General features: G+C 42.5%; 3 protein-coding genes across 5 annotated transcripts; 1 reads left to right on the top strand and 2 right to left on the bottom strand.

Moving 5' to 3' along the window:
• Nucleotides 1–702: 702 nt before the first annotated feature.
• Nucleotides 703–7,991, bottom strand: LOC119120715 (WASP homolog-associated protein with actin, membranes and microtubules). Its single transcript, XM_037247864.1, has 11 exons — nucleotides 7,325–7,991; nucleotides 6,971–7,144; nucleotides 6,563–6,713; nucleotides 6,181–6,350; nucleotides 4,927–5,134; nucleotides 4,498–4,682; nucleotides 4,083–4,169; nucleotides 3,846–3,941; nucleotides 2,886–3,264; nucleotides 2,395–2,537; nucleotides 703–2,267 (listed from the first exon to the last, which is right to left on the bottom strand). Exons 1-11 carry the CDS (start codon nucleotides 7,898–7,900, stop codon nucleotides 2,103–2,105), a joined length of 2,334 nt encoding a protein of 777 aa, XP_037103759.1. The 5' UTR covers nucleotides 7,901–7,991; the 3' UTR covers nucleotides 703–2,102.
• A 422-nt stretch (nucleotides 7,992–8,413) lies between these two features.
• LOC119120716 (fibronectin type III and SPRY domain-containing protein 2) lies at nucleotides 8,414–13,152 on the top strand. The gene is made up of 13 exons (XM_037247865.1): nucleotides 8,414–8,644; nucleotides 8,762–8,902; nucleotides 9,208–9,303; nucleotides 9,392–9,625; nucleotides 9,708–9,730; nucleotides 9,792–9,913; nucleotides 10,239–10,403; nucleotides 10,466–10,600; nucleotides 10,706–10,862; nucleotides 11,409–11,542; nucleotides 11,640–11,772; nucleotides 12,136–12,312; nucleotides 12,711–13,152. Exons 2-13 carry the CDS (start codon nucleotides 8,771–8,773, stop codon nucleotides 12,967–12,969), a joined length of 1,767 nt encoding a protein of 588 aa, XP_037103760.1. The 5' UTR covers nucleotides 8,414–8,644; nucleotides 8,762–8,770; the 3' UTR covers nucleotides 12,970–13,152.
• Nucleotides 13,005–19,118, bottom strand: LOC119120717 (KH homology domain-containing protein 4-like). 3 transcript variants are annotated; one of them, XM_037247867.1, is made up of 14 exons: nucleotides 18,970–19,118; nucleotides 18,185–18,443; nucleotides 17,946–18,065; nucleotides 17,775–17,851; nucleotides 17,146–17,198; nucleotides 16,857–17,047; nucleotides 16,411–16,619; nucleotides 16,240–16,300; nucleotides 15,925–15,982; nucleotides 15,527–15,762; nucleotides 15,086–15,184; nucleotides 14,790–14,884; nucleotides 14,583–14,704; nucleotides 13,005–13,881 (listed from the first exon to the last, which is right to left on the bottom strand). In XM_037247867.1, the coding sequence occupies exons 1-14, from the start codon at nucleotides 18,996–18,998 to the stop codon at nucleotides 13,751–13,753; spliced, it is 1,740 nt and encodes a 579-aa protein (XP_037103762.1). In that variant the 5' UTR covers nucleotides 18,999–19,118; the 3' UTR covers nucleotides 13,005–13,750. The 3 variants fall into 3 exon arrangements, 2 of the variants coding, with proteins under 2 accessions (XP_037103762.1, XP_037103763.1); XM_037247868.1 differs by having other exon boundaries at nucleotides 14,790–14,872; XR_005097569.1 differs by having other exon boundaries at nucleotides 13,738–14,302; nucleotides 14,385–14,704.
• Nucleotides 19,119–20,010: the final 892 nt, after the last annotated feature.

Raw genomic sequence — 20,010 nt, 5'->3', positions numbered from 1 at the left:
TAACAGGCCACTTTATTAGGGAAATATCATGGTCAAAGGTCACAGGTGTCAAGCTCTAGTCCTCGGGCCGCATTCCAACATGTTTTCCAAGATTCCCTCGTTAAGTGCACCTGCGTGAAAAGTTTTAGCTCCTGCAGAACGTGAAAATAGCTAAATCTTTTCACGCAGGTGTGTTTAACGAGGGTAACTTGGAAAACATATTGGAACGCGGCCCCTCGAGGACTGGAGGTCGACACCCCTGGTTTAAGTGAAAAGTGCCACACCCGCCCTCACCCCCACTTTCTGATTGGCTGTTTGATCTGTGACGTCACTCGGACACCCCATTAGGTACGCCGCCATTTTCAGGTGTTCCTAATAACAGGCCAATTCATTAGGGAAAAATCATGGTCAAAGCTTAAATGAAAGTGCAAAGTGCCACACCCGCCCTCACCCCCACTTTCTGATTGGCTGCTTGATCTGTGACGTCATTCGGACACTCTATTAGGTACACCGCCATTTTCAGGCCACCTCATTAGGGAAAAATCATGGTCAAAGTGGTCACTACAAATAGATGTTACTAGTTGATTTTGTTGACCACCAACGGTGTGCTGAATTGTCTTATTAGTTCGGACAAAGCATGTACAAGTACATGGATATCAAGGATATGGCATTTCAAACATTTCTGTAGGCAAGCCGACTCATCAATCAGAACACAGACTCATGTCAGCGGTACAGGTTAGATTTATTGAAACAACCAACTCCACATGACTGTCATACAATCATTGCGGCATCAAAAATATTTTCCCCAAAAAATGGCAGCAGCTCATCACATTACAAATTCATGACCTTGGGCTCAGTGAAATATTATAGAACCAAAGTTAGGAGCTCGGAACTGGTAAGTCAGGTTATCACTGCAGATTCTATCTGTGCAACGTTTTAGTATGGCGGTGTTTTTTCTTTTTTCCTTAGCTCAATAAGTTGTACAGTAAGTAATATGCCTTAGACGAGGTCATCATTTTCTATTACATACTGGAGAACAGCAAACAAAAACATACAATAAGAGCAAGAAGAATAGTAGCTTTGCGTAACTAATAATTGAATTCAGGCCATACAGTACGAATGCTGCATAGTTTTTCTATGGAAAGCTGTTTGAACTTTTTTTCAACCTCCTGCTTAATGTTTATGTACATACTAATACACTTGTCACTAATGGGTAATTTAGTTGAAATAGTAGGTTCCAAAGGTTTAAAATTGCGATACAGACATCACAAAGTATGTCTGTAATAATAATACTGTCAATTTAATGAACATCCAACACTGAACTAAGGCAGAGCTTCTCAAGCGTTCCAAGTACAACCCTAATGACCAACATCAAACTAGTTAAAAAAAAAAGTGTGAATGTACTATTCTAACATTATGCACAGTTCAATCATGATTGCTTTTCTTGATTACAGGAAAATAAAAACACACTAAAGTAAGGATTACATTTCAATGTGTTGGAAATAAATGTTAAATAAGAAAACATAGTCCAACACATGTTTCAAAGTGTGTGTTGTTGTTTTTTTTTTATCTAAATACATAATGCTGGAAGATAAATGTTCAATATGTGCAAAATTGAAAAGACAGCTATGGTAATAGAGTACAAATGCCACTTCCTTATTGATAATAACTTGGAACTGAAAAGTACATCTTCCTGAAGTGTTTGTTTTATCTGGGCTACATCTCTGCAAGGCAAAACATAAATGTGAATCATAAATGTGATGTAGCTAATCTGACTCAAGTGCGGCTAAGAGATATTTATTCTGTTTAGCCACAATGGCTAAGCGGTTTCATGACCGAGTAGCAACCCTACTGGACCCCTTAAATTGGATGCCAAGCCTATGGAACAAAAACTCAAACAGCTTTCCATACTACTCTATTAAATCCCCTAGTTTGCAAATACAAAGGGAAGAGTCAAATCCCGATCGTGACATTTCAATTTAAAAGTTGACTAACAGATGATGATGACAGAAAAACAATTTAAGCAAACTTCCACACACAAATTTGGCTGTAACTTAGGTCTACTACACAGCATAGGTGTTGGAAGAGTAGCTGTATCTGTGTGTATGCATGTTTAGACGTCCTCAACTGTCCCAGTCTCCATTCTGTGCGTCCTCATCTCCTTTGTCGTCGTCGTCGTCATCGGAGTCGGCCGACACCTTCTTCATCCTCATCATGGCGGCTTTGATGCTGCGCTCCAGCTCGTTGTCTGGCCTGCCGCTGTGCACGTCGGAGCGAGCCGGCAGCACCTAAAATACATTCGAAAGGATTTCCTCAAGCGTGTGCAATCTTGTACAAGCCCGCTCGTCTTCATTTCCTCCTATCTTAACCTATCTTAGGAAAGGTTTGGAAGTTCTCTAGTGTAGAACATCTGACCTTTTTCAACATGACTCCTTGTCGGATGGCCGACATCAAGCTGCTTCTAGGGTCTGTGATGGAGGAAGGCGTCCTGGGTCCGACAGCCTTTCGAAGCTGGATCTGTCCACGTTGCAGTGAGGCTAACACTTCATCCATGGTTCCTATAGCAACAATGCAGTTCAGTTTTCTGTTGACGATATTTATTCTCTACAAAAGCTAAGAAAATAAAAAGCTCCTCAGGCCTCAAGGGAAAGATGGCAATTCAGGACAAAACTGTGTGTATACGTGCAAAACATAACATAACTAAACAAACACACACTTCAAATTCTCTCCTTAATGGAACAAGTTTATTGTCCATGTTCCATATAAGCGCATCTACATGAAGTGTATATTTTAGATAAAGATAAAAAGTCTTAAACTTAGGAGATAAAAAGTCATCCTTTTCAGTATTTCTTAATATAGATAAATATTATCAAGATAAAATTTTCATGTAAAGACTGGTGCCTCACCTATATTTTGTGTGAGAGTGCTCTTGGCTGGAAAATGAGATTCTTCTTGGTCACTGAGCGCCATTGGTTTGTCCTGACAGGAAGTGCTGAATGGAGGTGGGGGTGGTGGCGGGGGAGGAAGAGGTGGAGGTGGCGGTGGTGTCGTGGCTACCGTCGAGCTGTTTCCAGGTGGAGGTGGCGGTGATGAGTGAATTTGGACTGGGATGTCTTGAGGCTGCGGTTTGACAGCAAATGTTTTGCGTTTTGGTGCAGGGCGGATGGATGGAAGCCCATCAGAGGAGGGAGGTGGGCCAAGGCTGATGATGGAAAGTGGCTGGGAGGGACAAGATGACTCTGTGGGGGACCACCGGGACTTCAGGACATACTGACCCTGTCGCTTCTTTGGAGTGATGAGGGGAAGCGTAAAAAGACAAATGTTGAAGACAAAGTGACAAAATTATTTTGTGTACGTTTAACTTTGCTGTTAAATTCCGGCATCGATCAATTTCATAAGAATTGAAATGCTCTGACACTAAATGCAAATCCACGCTGAACAAATATAGTGCATGAAAATATATATATGTAATACTAAATCAACAGCAGCTGAAGGCATCTTGTCCAGAACCTGCTATGTGAATGATCTGGTTTTTTTTTTTTTTACTTAATTTGCCAGCTTGTGAATTTAATATTACCGTGATGCAACCACAACAATTACCATACCATCTTGACATGTGTCAAGAGCCCGTCATGTAAGAGAGAGAATCTGCTCGCTTTTCAAAATAAAATATTTTTTGCTTCAGATGGTAACGTGTAAGTATTGTACTTTTTTTTTATTCTTAGGCAAACGTTTGATTAATTGTGATTAACGATTGTAAGGCGGGTTCTCTCTCTGATACCCGCATCCAGAATGTCGCATTTAGGATCACCCTCAAGAGGACGCTTTGCATCTTATTGATGATACCAAATAAGAGCAGGTTTCACCTCTCTGAAGGATCGTAATCTGTTCAGAGTCTTCTCTCGCTCCTGGTCCACCCACTGCTTCCTCCTCTGCTCCTCCTCTTTCCTCTTCTCTCGTTTCTACAAACGACAGTGACAGAAAGAGAGAGCGAGTGAGAGAAGTTGAAGGCGACACTGCGGGGTGACGGACAGAATCCGATTGCGGAGAGCCTGCCGACGTGGGAGCATCTCTCTGACTGTCTCGTTGCCATGGCGACATACCAAGTGGACTTGATGATGCTGGGTGAAGACTATGGAGCTGTGCTCGGCTGTAAGCTGCTTCTGCTTGTGGGCTTCCACACACTGGTCCTACATAAACACACACATCATGAAAACAGCCCTTTGTTACCATTCTTCTTTCACCACATGCTTGAACTTATTTCTAATCAACAATAGGAAAATGTTTAGGCAACAGTTGAGAACCAATGTTCAGACAACTATCTCTAACATCTTTTGGCATTCAGAAAAAGCACGAAAATACGCAAAGACTGCATTTGTGAACATTGATCAAGCAGAATTTCAATGTCACTGCTTAAACGCTAAGCCGCATAAAGCAAATGTGTAAAATATGGCAACTACATCAATAATAAATAAATAAATGTTATTTTCAAAAGTAAGAGCTATTCACTCGCAGCACCTTTTTGTTGCGCAGGTAAGCTCGCCGAGCACAGATATTGCCCCTCTTGGTCTCCAGGTTCTGCAGACGTCTTCGAAGTTGACGGATGGCCGGGGACTCCGTGTGTTGAAGTCCTGTGTGGACCATGCTATGAAGCTCCTCTTGATCCTCACACACATCATAATACACCACCTCCTCCTTTAGTTCTATAACACAAATGAGATGCATTTTATTCAATATATAGCCAACAGCAGCACTATGGTGTGTTTCATAGATTACTATAAGATGGACATAGCAGATGAACCATTTAGGCTTTCAGGGGAGCAAAAAGGCCACTTCTCCAACTTATGTCATAGCAATGCAAAAAAAAAAAAAAACATAAAAAAAAACTGATCATGTCCTTTTGCTTTTGTGTGTGTGTTGAAAATGTATTTAAGGCAAGACAAATACCTCGGATCTGACGCCGCAGAGTGTCCGTTTGAGTCACCAGCAGCTGCTCCTCGTTTTTCAGAATCTCAAACTTGGTGTTGTACAATTCCAACTGGGTTTCGTAGAACTTAAACTCCAGTCGGTCAACAGAGTCCTGCTCCTGGCCTTGCTCAGACTCAGAACTAACATCTGCTGACCGGCTCTGGTCTCTGCCAATCAAGTTGACAAACTGGAACAAAACATAAAAGCAGGTAGCGTTAGCCACAAGAAATATTTGATCTAATAAATGCGTAACTATCCACAGCAGAAATCTGGGTCCATATAAAGGTAATACTTGTGTACTGTAATACCAAGAGATGCCACAAAATGATGGAAAAGGACTACTTTTCTCAAAAATAATGCTCCTCAACTCACCCCAACATTATATTATACTTTTGCCATGCAATTTTCAAGCTAAGCCAGAGATCATACGTTGCTTCTGATCTTGATGAAATAAGGTGAAAGCAACATTTATTCAGCGCTACGACTGAATATTTTCGAGAATGAGCCTACAAGCGAACACTTTCAAAGCGCGTTCACTGTTCACGTAGGCTGAGCTGTGACACATAGAAATGGAAACTGACTGGAAATCAGCCTCCAGCTTTTAGAGTGAATGATTTGCGATGATGTGCTGCTCATTCCATGCGCACATACACACACCCACACACGTACACACACACATACACACAGGCACCATGCAGCGAAATCAGCAAGTGCACTCAACAGAATCAGAGTTTTATGCCACCGGTGATTGTATGAAGGCGTTCCTCATTGATCGCATTACAAGAAAAAAAAAACAGACACACGCAGAGACAGACAGCTTCATCAAACACACAAACACACACAGCAAGCATCACAAAACCAGGTATTTAAAGAGCCTAATAAGATGGATAATGGAACATGAGTGCACCAGTAGATAAGTACTTTCCAAAACACTTTGATGATCCCATAATACAAATACACACTGAACAACTCTCCGTCTGGCTTTCCCAGGAAGGGTATTGAGATGTCGTGATATCTTTGTGCTTTCGCAAACCTTTTATAAATAGATGACAGGTGTTTTATAACCAACAGGAATATATAAGTGAACGAGCGTCACCGTTTCCAAAGCCTTGCCACTGCACACGTTGATTCCAAATAGACAGAATGTGCTAGAAATCCACCTATGCCCTCCAACCACCCCCTAAAAAATTTCCGGCATGCCGTTCAGGTCAGAGTGGAGCATGAGCTGTGCACCTCTTTTTTAATGCTGGCTTTCTTGCTGTTCAAACACATCTCTGTTGATCTCATGTGCTGCAGTGATTCTTTGGCCAGTAGGAAGCGCAATTTCTCCAGTCGAGGGGCCGCAGAAGCCCAGGCGGCGGCTCCAAAGCGGCGCTTATCCTCCTCCATCTGCTTCACCATATCTGAACGTGTAGAGTAAGCGCAGACGTCGGTTAGCCATGTCCGCATTCTTCTAAAATAGTCACTATGGATCTCATTAGTTAGCGTGAGTAAACCTCATGTTTTGGCAGATGACTGCATAGTATGTATTAGAACTTGAGACTTCAGTGATTTATTTCCTGCATGAACATGGTTCAGGATATTAAAAATAAAGTAATAATACACAATGAGTCACCAGCTAGGGCCTTGGAAGTCTGTGCAAAGTAGGTGACTGTGATGTCCTGAATTGAGGTGACTGCATCTTCCGCTTTGGCCCTCCACTCCTCCGCCTCTCTCTCCAGAGCTTCAATCCTCTTGGGACCCAAGTCATCAAACTCCAGCGATTTCTGTGGAAAACAGCAGTGTGGGGAACAAAGTTCAAACATGTACGAGAATGACTTTTGGAAAATAAATGGTTCCCAACAGTCCTATTTGCACAGCAGCAGTTATGCTGTATGATAAAAGTCGAAAAGATGTTCTTTTAAAGAAATGCATTTAGCAAAACAAGTTTGTACGACTAATGTATTGATCCATGATCCTCAAAGAAGTGTTTGAAAAACGATCAGTTTACTACAGTTCACTCTTGTTTTGCTATTGTATTTACCAGAATCTCCATTTTGTAGAGGCTAGCCAGCTCTCGCATGTCTCTAAAAGGCTGCAGCAGATACTGGAAGAAGGTGGTGGCCACAGTGACCAGATCTTGGTAGGCCTCATCCTCTTGTGCGTAGATAGCCAGCAAGGTGACCATCCGGTCTGCACCATCATGACTTTGCAGCAGCTGGGAGGCCAGAGAGTACGCAATCGTTCATTGATGAATGATCATAATATTTAACAAATATATGTTACATTTTTGTCATGCATTCGAAGAAGACCACAAGACTGCCTGGTGGGGTTGTCCTTATTGGTTCAGCGAACTCTCCAATAAGTTTTTGGAAGATAGTACGTTATGTACAGCTACCTGCCGCAGGTGACCTTTCGACCTTAACATCTCGTCGTGCATGCTCTTCTTCTTGAACTCTTGGAGATTCTCAAAGTAGTCTTCCACGTCACGCGCATCCTGGCAGAAAAGCGTGTCGAGAACTATAGTCCTCCCGCAAACGTCGATGGCGGTGCTGAAATATTTTTCCAGCTTCCGACATGGCGCGTCCGAGTCCCTCCACTCGTCGTCCGAACCGTACTTCCGACTTGGGAAGAGCACATCCCAAATGCTGCCATCTTCGAACTCGGACAAGTCGGGAAAGCAAGCCGCCAACACATCGCCGACACATGTCAGCTGCTGATGGATGTGTTTTAGATCGCTCACGGAAAAGAGTCCGGCCCAGCTGCTTTGATGCTCCCCCGTCACGCCAAATTCTTCTTTGCGCCTCCGCCGCTGTAATGTCCTGTTGTGGCAGGTGACAGCGAACTTACACTCGATGACGTTCCACTGGACGATAAAACCCAGTTTAAACACATCGGCTTCTTCGAATATGTTACTTTTGACCGCCACCCATTCATCCAGGCTGTCAGGGCGTTCACATTCGATGTTGTTCATCGTTGAAGATGTTTGGACGCTGCCCTCAAAATTGCGGCTCTGTTTACAACGTCGGCCATTTGCGTCACGTGAGATGCATTCAAGGACGACAAAAAAATTGTTTTGTTTCTCTTTGTTTTACATATAATGTCCAAGGCTTAAATCAAAGCGACTCGCAACACAAAAACTTGCCGAAAGTTGCACGCGAGTTTTCCCCGAACTAAAATTATGTTATGATTTTATTATCATCGTCATTATTATTGTTGTTATTAGTAGTAGGAGCGGTAGTTGTTGTAGTGTTAGTACAAGTATTATGTCCAGTTCGGTTGTAAATCTTCCACATATCGCTACCGATTCAACAACCCCTAGTTAATGCTGTAAAGCATGCACATTTAAAATGATACCGTCTCATACCTATAATAATATTAAATATAACGAGGGACAGTGAATGCACCGTGCCCTTTGGTATTAATAACTGAGTCACAAGATTCGGGGTTTCCACTCTGTGATGTCAGAATAAAACCGAATTTTAAATGTCTAATATCACTTTAATCTTTTGGTTGTAATGTACGTGTATGTAATTTTTTTCAATAAACAACATAGACAGTGTTGGGCTCTATTCTCCGGATGTTTGAGATGTTTTTGACATTTGATCAGTGTCCATCTGCCTCATCTATTTCTGTCCCAACTTCAGCGTGTGTTGCTTTTCCGCTCAGAGTTGACTTGTCATTCACGCAATGTTTGCGCAAAAGCTGATTCATTGCGGTAAATATCCCTCCACTTTTTTATTCATTGCTGCATGTGGATTGTCTTACTGTGGGTTTTGTTCAGATCAGTATTTAGTGCTTCTATCACTTTGTTATGTGTTATGTCCTCCCACAGTCATTACTCATGGATCTGCATGAGATTAGGGGAGCTAGACTGGATGTGATTGCAGAAGAAGCTGAACTCCAAGAGTTGGACAGAGACATGGCAAGTCCTCTGAAGAAGTCCACTGGACAAGATAATGTGTTTACCATTGAGGTAGGAAGCTGAACTTATCTGCTACCTATTCAGCTTCATGAGAGGGGCAAATATGAGCATGCATGGAGCTGCTGGAAACCAAAAATTTCAAATGAATGCTCAGATGGCTTTGCATACCCGATGACGTCAATGCCACAAATCGAAAATAAAGCTTTCTAAGATCCCAGATGGGTTTGTAGAATTATTGTCATTTTCTCCCCCTCTGGCACCCCTGAGAGCTATTGTCGGTAGCAAACAACAGCACTTCTAAATGGTCATATCCTTGAATGGAGGAGCCATTTTTAAGTTTCTTCAAACCTTTGTAGAGTGAAATCGACAGCACCAGGAATCAATTGCAAGAGAAGGTAGCTGAGATGGAGAACTTTGCAGGACACCTGGAAGAAATCTTTCTTACTGTTGAGGTAAAATGTTTCCCTAAGAGATTTTTTTGGACATTTTCCTTTGCTACCTTGGTGCCATAAAGAAATGATCTTTAAAAACAAATGGCAGGAGAATTTTGGCCGGCGTGAGCAACACTTGGAGCATCACTACACCGACGTTCTTCAGACAATATCACAGCGTTATGACGAGCGCGCTGCTAGATTGGAAGACGAGAAGAAGACGAAGTTGGAGGCTCTGTACGGCCAGTTGCTGGGCTGCGGGCATGCGCTGGACGCTTCCAAAGAGCTCATTGAGGAAGCCAAGGAGGTTTACCGCAGCCAGGACAACAGGCTTTTTCTCAAGGTATCTTTCCATCTGTCTCGCTATCCCTCAATCTAGCCACTAATCTTCATGTATTAAATCATCTCCATTTGTTTTTTGACAGGAAGTTGTGCCCACCATTAAACGGTAAGCAAAACGTCATCCAGTGCAAATACGTATTTGACATTAGTTTTGTTCACTTCATCAGAATTGAGGAGTTTGCCAAAGAAGAGATGGACCTCACGCTGACAACAAGTCTTGATTTTGAAACCCCGCTCGCTGACCTGTCGGATGTCAAAAGCATGATGGACTCCATCAACATCATCCCAGGTTCCACTTCCATTCTTGTCTTGCAGTTTAACGGTAAGGGTTAATGGTGTTCCAATCAGAGTTTCATGCTGCCAATTCCGATCATCCCAGAGGCCGATATTGATCCCATGGACATGCGCATTTTTCAATGATAGAACTGCTCACTAACGATTATTTTATTAATCGACTAAACTGTAATTTATTTTCAAATTAATTGACGAATCCAATTTAAACAAAATATATCCAAATGGCCATCCCTTTATTATACAAAAATAGGATATTTCAAATTTACTGTATATAACTATACATGATTGGTTTCCAAGTAAAGACCGCGGGATGTCCACAGCTCCATCTGCTCCAGTTATCAACCCGCAAATGGCAAACTCAGCCACGCAGACATCTCTGCGCGTGTGCTGGAGTCTGTTCTCTGACGACACAGTGGAGTTCTATGAGCTGTACTACAGACCCGTGCTGCAGGCTGTGCCTCTGGACAGCACCACTGCCCCACAAGGTACGGCTGCACCACAACACCATCTGCTCTGTTGAACCAGTTCCCGTTCCTTTCCCCTTTAGTGAGCAAGTTAAAAGTGAAAGAGACCCACTGCACTGTGAGAGAGCTTCTGCCTGGTGCACAATACGAGCTCTGGGTGACAGCCACCAACACAACAGGCATCAGCCCGGCCAGTGAGAAGGCCTTATATCTGACAGGTGATGAAGCACACAATTTTGATTATTGTACCTATGTGTTCAAGTCATCTGTGTTTCTTTCTGTATTTTTACTTTTTTTTTTAATCTCACGATTGTCCTCTGCAGTTCCATCACCTCCAGTGATCAAACAGAGGCAGTGCTGCAGTTGTCCGGGGGCCGCTCTCATACGCTGGGAGTCGGGAAACCCCGACCCTGTTGACTCCTATACTGTGGAGCTTATTGAACTGAAAGGGCCTGATGGCACTGACAAAGGAGTCACTGAGTAAGAGTGCATTACATTCATTCAAGGAACAAATACAATTTAGGTTGTGAATAATATTTAGGTGAGCCGAGAAGGCCTTGCTTGCCCTGGGGGTCAACCACTGTAGTATGAGTTTCCAGTGCCTTGCAAAAAGGTACATCAACTGTGCTGAATTGTAAATGAGCAAGGAGTCCAAATTGTCATTAGAACACAAAATTGGTCGACTGAAAACACAAACTAACAGTAGATACCTCCGGTTATTTTTCTTTGCTTTTTTTGCTTCTATGCTTCCATAAACAAGAAGGACTTGTGAAGTCCCGTGGTTATTGGGCTGCTGATTCAAAATACACCCTGTCCCAGAAAAATCTATTCTTAGCTCTTATCCTCAGCAGTTGGGGCTCATTTTGATTTTTCTTTGGTTTCTCCAGAGAAGTTGCCGCATTTTTGTTGAATGAAAATTTTCACTGAGTGCGGAATGTTTTGATGAGTGAATGCAAAGAAATGCTGTCTTGCTGTGATTCGGGATATATTGAAAATGTCTGACTTATTATATGTTCTAATTCCCAGGTCTGTAGTAGCAGTGCCTACATGTCAATGTCTGCTTCAGCTTCCAGCTGGTCACCATTACCTCATCTCTGTGAGAGCAGTCAATATTGGTGGGCCCAGTCTAAGGAGTGAGGAAATAAGCATTTCCACCACTGGTGAGAGCGACACAAGAGCAGTCGCTTTCTAATTTGTTTTCTGTTGAGGCTACCGCCCAACTAAAGATTATCTATAAACATGTTCTTCTGCTGACAGGCACATTTTTCTATCTCCTCGAGGAGACGGCTCATCCATGCCTCTCCATCTCTGAAGATGGTTTCACTATTTTCTATGGAGATGAAGAGCTGCCAATCAGCGCTATGGCGTTAGATGATAACAATTTCACCAGGTAAAGCAGAGAATACAACAAATGCACGAACTGACAATACATTGAAATAGAATTGAATTGTTAAAATTGAGATGTTGAGACAAATTGGATCAGTCAAGAAATGTAGGATATGAGATGTAAAATCATGTGCATTGATTTACAGCTGTCATTAAAAATATGTGAATTTGAAGAATGTAAAATGTGAAAATTTAGCTTGGAATGATTTGAATTAAAGGTGAAATGTGGGAGTACATAAAGAGCATAAACAGGTGGAATAATTATATCAATTTAAAAAAAATGTTGATGCACAACATATGAATGGTCTCCAGCATAAACCGATGGTTTCTCTTGGACCACCTTTTCAGTACAAATTTTATGTATCAGGTGTGTAGCAGTTCTTGGGGATCTGATTCCAGTACGAGAAAGGCATTACTGGGAAGTGGAGGTGGACTACAGGACGGAGTACAGGATTGGAATTGCATATGAGGACACGGAGAGAAATTCCTACCTGGGAGGCAACACCACCTCCTGGTGTATGAGACACATCCTCAGTACTTCAAGGTACCATCTAATATAATGTTATAGATATCTAGATCCTTTTTTTTTTAAATATATTACACTCCATGTCCAAATTTCTTCAAATTGATCAATGTTGCAGTGTAAATGTGGTTCCCTAGCTTTGCAGATATTTTGTTCCTAGAATAACCAAATTGGTTGATAAACATCATGTGATGCAGTTGACTACACAACAGTAGTCCTTTAAAATGATTAAGCACCCACCATCTGAGCAGTACTATCTTTGTAAAAGTCAAATATTTGATAGTTCTTGACTGGGATCTGAGATGTTGCAAGTAGCGCTAATAAACTGTCAGTAAATGGAGTACAGTATTTGATAGTTCTACCAGACATGTATTGCTGTTACCACTATCAACTACAAACAACCTTTTTTACTTTTCCAGGCACAAGTATGAGTTTCTGCACAATGGCCAGAGCCCTGACCTGAGGATCACAGTGAACCCAGTCCGAATAGGCTTAGCTTTGGACTATGAGCGGCAAACTCTTTCCTTTTTTAATGTGGATCTGGAACAACACCTGCATACCTTCCAGTGTCAATTTCAGCGTTATGTCCAGCCTTGCTTTGGCCTGGACAGCCCAGGAGCTCTGACCATCCACAATGGCATAGAAGCTCCAAAATATGCATTCATAGGACATCCTTAGTCTCATTTAAAGAAAGGAACCAGATGACATACGTGTCCATTTGAGGTGTTTTTATTATTGTATTCCATGGGAACAGACATCCATTTTCTGAGTGAAGAAAACATCATTATGCCAACTCTAATTGATCTGTTTTCAGTTCAGAGCAAATAAATGGGGCTGATTTGCAGTCAACAAAACTAAAAATGTCATGTTGAGAAAAAACTCTGGTCATTTTAACACCTACAATCGATGTATTTTTTGGTTGGTTTAAAAAAAAAAAAGAAAAATCCACCCCAAAACACACTGTTAAACATTGGTAGCAAGGGGGCGCAATTTGCTGTACTGGTACTCAGGTAATGTATTTAATTAGTGACCATTACTTCATCAAGTGACCTTATATTGACGAAGTGTGCTAACATTGAATAAAATAAATAAATGCACTGCGTGTAGCCGAAGGATAGCTTCAATATCTCTCTGCTATTTGGAAATTCACAAAAGCACTCTCACCAAAATTATTGTTAATTGCCTACAGATAACACAAGATGGCAGCTTCGGCCTGAGCACAAAAATAGTGTACAAATTTGAGCTCTTCAGCAAATAGCAGAGAAAAGATCCCTCTGAAAATAGACTTGCAAATAGTGAATCGCAATAATGCCGGATAAAACTGTCTATTTCTTTGCTTAACATCTGACAAGTCTCCCTTTCAAATTGAAAGTGAAGAAACGACACATCTCAAACCAGTGTGTCATATTGTGAGAGTGGATTTTTCTTTTTGGGGGGATTCAAGTGCATCTCTGAAGGGTCATGAGTTGCTAGTCTTACTGCTGCGTGTCCTCTCTTCTTCCTCGTCAGAAGAGTCTCCGCCGTAGGGCACCAGCCCTGATGCATCCATCACCGATTTGGGCTTCTTCTCACACACATTTTCAACAAGATCTGTTGGGACACAGCATTAGAGACAAACAGACGGGAGGAGGTACAGGGGGGAAGGCGAGAACCACAAAGTAAACCCAGTGAAGAGCCCCATGTTAGCAGTGGTTTACAGGTGGTGTGATTCCCCCCGTCAACCAGGTCAAGACATTGATGGCAGGCAGGTCCGTGGACATGTGGAGAGAGAGAGAGAAAGAGAACAAGGGAAAGACAAAAAGACATATAGAAGAAAACAATGTTAGTGGCTTCTAGCAGTTGAGGAAAATCTCACAGGTGTTCACTCCTTCTCCGTTCCTCCACAGGGGGTGGAGATACCACGCCAATGAACAGACAACCTCTCAACAGACCAATTCATCAAGACGTCGCACGCTCTTCAGGATGGCAAAAGAATTGGTAAACAAATCCTGCATCGGAGTGTCAGAGTAATTTAGGAAAAACACAAAGGCTAGCCTGTTAGCATCTTGGCAACTGACACTTCCAAACACAATGGGAGAGATGATAGTGAAAATTACTGTTCAAACGATTAAGCATAATTTCTCAATTATGCTGCCTTGGTCAAATGACATTTCTGTATATTAACGGTGCCACGGATGAAAGCTGGGTAAGGCTTTTTGTCACCTGGAAGTACGAGCAACGTCACAATGAAAAGGTCCATAGAGGGGTAAAGCTTCATGTCTCAGAACAGGAGCAACGAAACGAGGACGTACCCGAAGATGCGGCGCTGTTGGGTGGACTGCCTGGATCTTGGGTCAACATGTCACTTGTTCGTTTCAAAGGGCCAGAGGTGAGAGCAGCGGAGAGAGGCAGCGGCGGCGGGGGCATGAGGATCCTAAACGTTTGGATCCAAAGTATTCATTAAAACCAAAGAGGTCATTGGGCAAAAAAATCACATGAAGAACTCAAAGAGGACAAACCTCTCTATTGTTTTGTCTTGGACAACGGGGGAAGGAAATGTGGCCTCTTGAATGGCAGGAGTCTCCTGAGAGCAGCTGACAGGCTGAACAAAAGCCTAAAATATTTAACAAGGTCTTTATTTTGTCCACAGACACATACATTCGATACAAACTTCACTTGTAGTTAATATTTTATAAAAAAGAAAAGTGGCCCTCAAGTCTTTAAGATTCCTCAACCCTTTTGTAGGTGAGGTTGAAATGATGCGTAAATTGCTCATCACATTCGGAGTGAGTGCAGGTATGACTCTTTGGCTAACCTGTACTTCCTCAATGCCATCATGGTGATTTGAACTTCCTGCATCCGTCTGAGGGCGTAAAGATCCCACAGTGTCCACTGTGTTACTGCTACCAACACCCTTTAACACAACACAACCCGTACATTTTTACATGACTTTTACAAAGCATTTGACAAATATAATTTGGATTTTTGCTTTAGTAATCATAGTATTCATCTTTAAATCTTTGAAACGTCTCTGTCAGTCCTTACCGCATATTGCTATAGAGAGGGTTTTTTGTACATTCATTTGTGACGGAATGATGTCATTAAAGGAATTGAATTTGGACAATAATACCCACTGAAGGCCGAGGAGTCTGAAACTCACTGCCCGCCTCTGGTATTAAAAATACCAAGATTAAACCCACACTCAAAAAACACAGAGCCAACAACCAACTGCAACAGTTTGAATCGTCGTGATTACCTCCACAAGATACGGATTTGGATTCCGTGGACACACCGGATACTGAACCATTGCCTGAGAAGATGGAGGGGTTGTCGACATGTTAGAATGACTTGGGGGACCATTTGCATTACTCCAGTAACCACTGGCTCCCGGGTACGCTGAATAGCCTCCAGCATACCCATTGGCTGGGTAGTTATACCAGGAAGACTGGCTAGAGTAATTGCTATTAGGTGGAAATCCATGAGCTGCGTATGCTGAAAGGAAAGTATAAAATGCGGCGTTAACAGCGTCAGTCACATACATCTGTAACAGGCAGTGACCAACCTACGGTTGGCCCAATCACTAAAAGACAGGCTGTGGGAAGTGTCAGTGTCTTATTGTCATCTTTCCATCAAAAAACGTGAACGGAAACTCACGTTGAGTTGCGCCGGTGGCCGTGTACGACGACTTCAAGCGAATGTGCTCGGCTCTCACCTGTAGGTGGAGGTTAAAAACAAGGGTGGGTAAATAATAATAGACACTGTACAACAGCAAAGTTGAATAGATTGACAGTTGAAATGCATTGTAGGTAGGTGCAGAGCACTCAAGACCTATCTCTGGAGATCTGGCGGTTCACACTACCGCTGTTATTCTTGGAGGTGAGTATCGGTGAGAACTATATGCTTTGATAGTTTCACCTTCTTTGACCTCCATGCAAGTGTCATTCAGGTTCAGACAAGCAATCAACTTACAGTTTCTAACAGACTCTCCGCGAGCCGCTTGGCCGCCTCCAAACCAGCTGCGTTTGGGTGGCTGTAACACAAATGCCATAACTTTAGGTCTAAAAGGAACAATGTCTCCAACAAGTTGGTTTATAGGGCATGTGAAAGTTGCCAATCCTTAGAGAGCAAAATGTATATTACCTGATGTAGACGTAAAGCGGTTCAAAAGACTCCCGTTTGGATGCCTGTTCAATGTAGCCGGAACCTTTGCCCCTGAGGAAAACCCGAGCCCCCGTTTCTGTCTGGATGTGACCTAAATATGTTCCCCCGGGGCCTTCGACCTTTTCATTTACGTTGAATGATGGCAGAGACTTTTCCAGGCCCACAAAGATCTTTGTGTGAACAAAATTCTACGAAGACAAAAATGTACTTTTAACACACACTGATTTTGCCTTAGTACTGAAGGAAAACAAAAACACGTTGTCAGCAGATGCAGTAACCCATGGCTTCTGTTCTTTACACCAAGGATCTTCTCTCTGCTATTTAATTTGGGAGGTGGGTATCAGTGATGGCAACATGTTCTTCACTTGCCTCACTTTCTTTACCTCCAAACTATACAACAAAAGGCTTTGGTCGATTCTGCCTACCCCCGGATGCGGAGCTGCTGGACGATGCCCATGACTCTGCGTTGAGTTGCTGTTTGGTGTTTGGGTGATGGGCCGAGGGGGCTGAGGATACAAGGTGAGCGGGGGAATTATGGGCATTAGTTGTCCTCCGGAAGCAGCGGAGACCCTCAACATATCCTCAGCGATGATCTCTTTTATTCTCGCAACAGCTTCTACATTGGCAGAAACGTTATGGTACAGACATCAGTTAAAACAAACGTTTCAGATTTTATTCTTAAAAATGAATGAATGAAGGGTCAGTGGCACTTACTATTGACGTGCTCCTGTGTCTTTGCCTGGACATGCAAATACAAAGGTCTTTGTCTACAAGGAGACAAATCAGACAGGTCATGGACAACAGGGAAGTTCTGCACCCTTTGGATCATTTTACAAGAAGGAAGACGAGCATTTTGTGATCGAGTGGCGGGTGTGTGGAAACAGCTCAATTCTACTTCCTGCTTGCGCAATTGCTAGTCAAGAGAAACAATTGTCTGACTGTAAATTGCACGACATCTAAGAACAAAATAATAGTGCGTGTGTTAGCATCATTACTACGTCACATGTAGCAACCACCGGTTACGGTTTAACCGAGGCGAATATTTCCAGACCTACCCTGATGAATTAAACACGCCTTTATACAACTTGAGGTTAGTGTTGATTATTCAACAATGAGGAAGAGACTGGGGAAAAAAACAATATCCGTGGCTTAGCTCCAAGAAGAAAACGACTGGCACCTAAAGACGTATGACTGGTTTCACTTTTGCAAAACACATCCGTATGATTGCAGAATTCTTTGAAAGGTATGCGTCTCGATACATCTGGCCTAAATGTAACACAGCATATGACTACAGTTTTCAAATGTAGGATTCCTAAAAAGGTTGCATATATCTAAATACATACCCTCCTGCTTTTTCCCTTTCAACATCAGACATGAAATGCCCTCTGGTTGACACAACTGCCCCACTACACAATCGAATCTGAAACAGAAAAATATAGGATTGCAAGTTACAATCTCCTGCGTGCATTTTGAAGTCTAATGCTTCCAATGTTGAACTTCCACAACCCACATACCTCCTCTTGGGTTTTGCCTTTAGTGAGAAGGTCTCTGCAATTTAATGGCACGTCATTTATGTCAACTTCGGTGACAACCAGCTCTTCTGTGGGGGGCGGCACGGGCACACTCACGGGGGTCTGGATGACGTTTCAAAATAAATCAACACATTCATAACAGTATGGAACCAAGTTTTATTGAAATAAGCGATTCCTTTTTTTGTCCCACTCTGGAAAATTCTAGATGGACAAGTACTAACCTTTGTCAACAACGGTGGGGGAGTCAAAAGTTTTCCTTTAGCCATTAACATGGCATTGATTTTAGCAGCCATGGCGGCAGCCATTTCGACTCCCCCCTGGGGTTCTGGCTTTTCTCCTCCTGATACACTTTCTTTTGGCTTTGTCAGGGGAAGTGAACCGCTTGAACTACATGTGCCAACAACCCCCGAATCACAATGGGCTATATTGCCACTGTCTCTCTTAGATTGGGCTGGTTGATCCCATCGGCTGGTTAGACACCTGAAACAAGAATAACTGAAGCATTAGTATCAAAAATAAAAACAATCGGCTTGTATCCAGTTTCACCATTGCAAATCTATAGTGCATCAGAATCGACAGTGTTAAGTTTGCCACATGGCGACGACAATTTATAGAGCCAATTCAAAGTATGCATGTGAAAACAGTAGATGTAATCTGGGTTAGAAAATAAATAAATACATGTCCATCCCTTCTAATTTCTACTTTGCGCCAATTTTGAGTCTCGAAGGTAAACAGCAGTAATCAAGTTACCGCCACCTAAAGCTCAAACGTACTACAACCAGCTTGAAAACAAATAATCTAAATTGTACGAGTCACGCTTTAAAACTTAATAAAACGAGTTGAACTTTAGGCGATACCACAATATGGCTGCATCACGCAGCATGAGATTTCCTCAAACGCTAACATTTAGAGGCCACGAGCACGAGTTAGCTCGTCCGCGGGTCTAAACCATGAAAATGTCCTGACTCGGTTTAATTTTTCCATTGGGGGGAAAAAAGATACTTACGGTGTTTGCCCGGCCATTCCTGAAGACATAGCACCACTACGTGAACCAGCATGAGAATTAAAATAGTTTGTAACAAACGCTAGACGACGACAGCGAGCATCTGCAGCACCGCGCTCCGTTGCCGGCGACTTGTTGTGACGTACTTCCGGTAATGGCTTCGGCGTCGCGCGTGTGAGCTGGCGGAAACGAAAGCGGTCGAGACTCACTGTTACCTTCTCCGGTGGACGTCAACGGTTAATAAACACGACCTGTGTTTGGAATCACCCCTACCCACTGTTTACTGTGCTTGATATAGTGAACTCGCCATTTTATCGTCAAATTTTCAAATGTAGACCGAATGTAGATTACAGTAATCCCTCGTTTATCGCGGATAATTGGTTCCCAAAACCACCCGCGATAAGTGAAATCCGCGAAGTACGGTCACCAACAAGAAGTACTGGGCAGGCTAACGAGTTAGCGGAAAGATGCTAATTCGCGATCGTGCTAACACTTCTAAAGGAATGTAAACGAACATTTGGAGCAATACTACATTGTCCTAAAAGTTAGACACGTTTCCTCAATTTAGAAGTTTTAGTTTGGCTATTAAATGTTTTTTTAATCTGGGAAAAAAATCTGCGATGTAGTGAAGCCGCGATAAACGAAACGCGAAGTATCGAGGGATCACTGTATTCCCTATTTTCTATCACAAAATGTATCCTGAAAAGTTGCAAATAAGCAATGCAATGGTCACTAGAAAAGCAATACCATATCAGAGATTAGGAGAGAATCCTGCCAACGGAGGTCACAAGATGGCGGCAAAGCATATCATATATCATATTATATACATACATACATGTGAATTTCAATGCCATATAACGATCCATAGATATATCCCACGACCCGACCCCAGATAAGCGGTCGAGGATGGATGGATGGATATATCTGTCTTTATATATCTGTATCTCACTCTATCAATCATTTTCCTTATAGGCGCTCACTTAAATTAAATTGCCCTGCAGACTACAGAAGTCTCTAGCAGGTAACCACAATTTTTACTGAGTA

Source organism: Syngnathus acus, chromosome 3 (genome assembly GCF_901709675.1).
Source record: "Syngnathus acus chromosome 3, fSynAcu1.2, whole genome shotgun sequence".
Classification (NCBI taxonomy): Eukaryota; Metazoa; Chordata; class Actinopteri; order Syngnathiformes; family Syngnathidae; genus Syngnathus; species Syngnathus acus.
The sequence above is the reverse complement of the archived record's forward strand: the minus strand, read 5'-3'. Positions and strand labels throughout refer to the sequence as shown.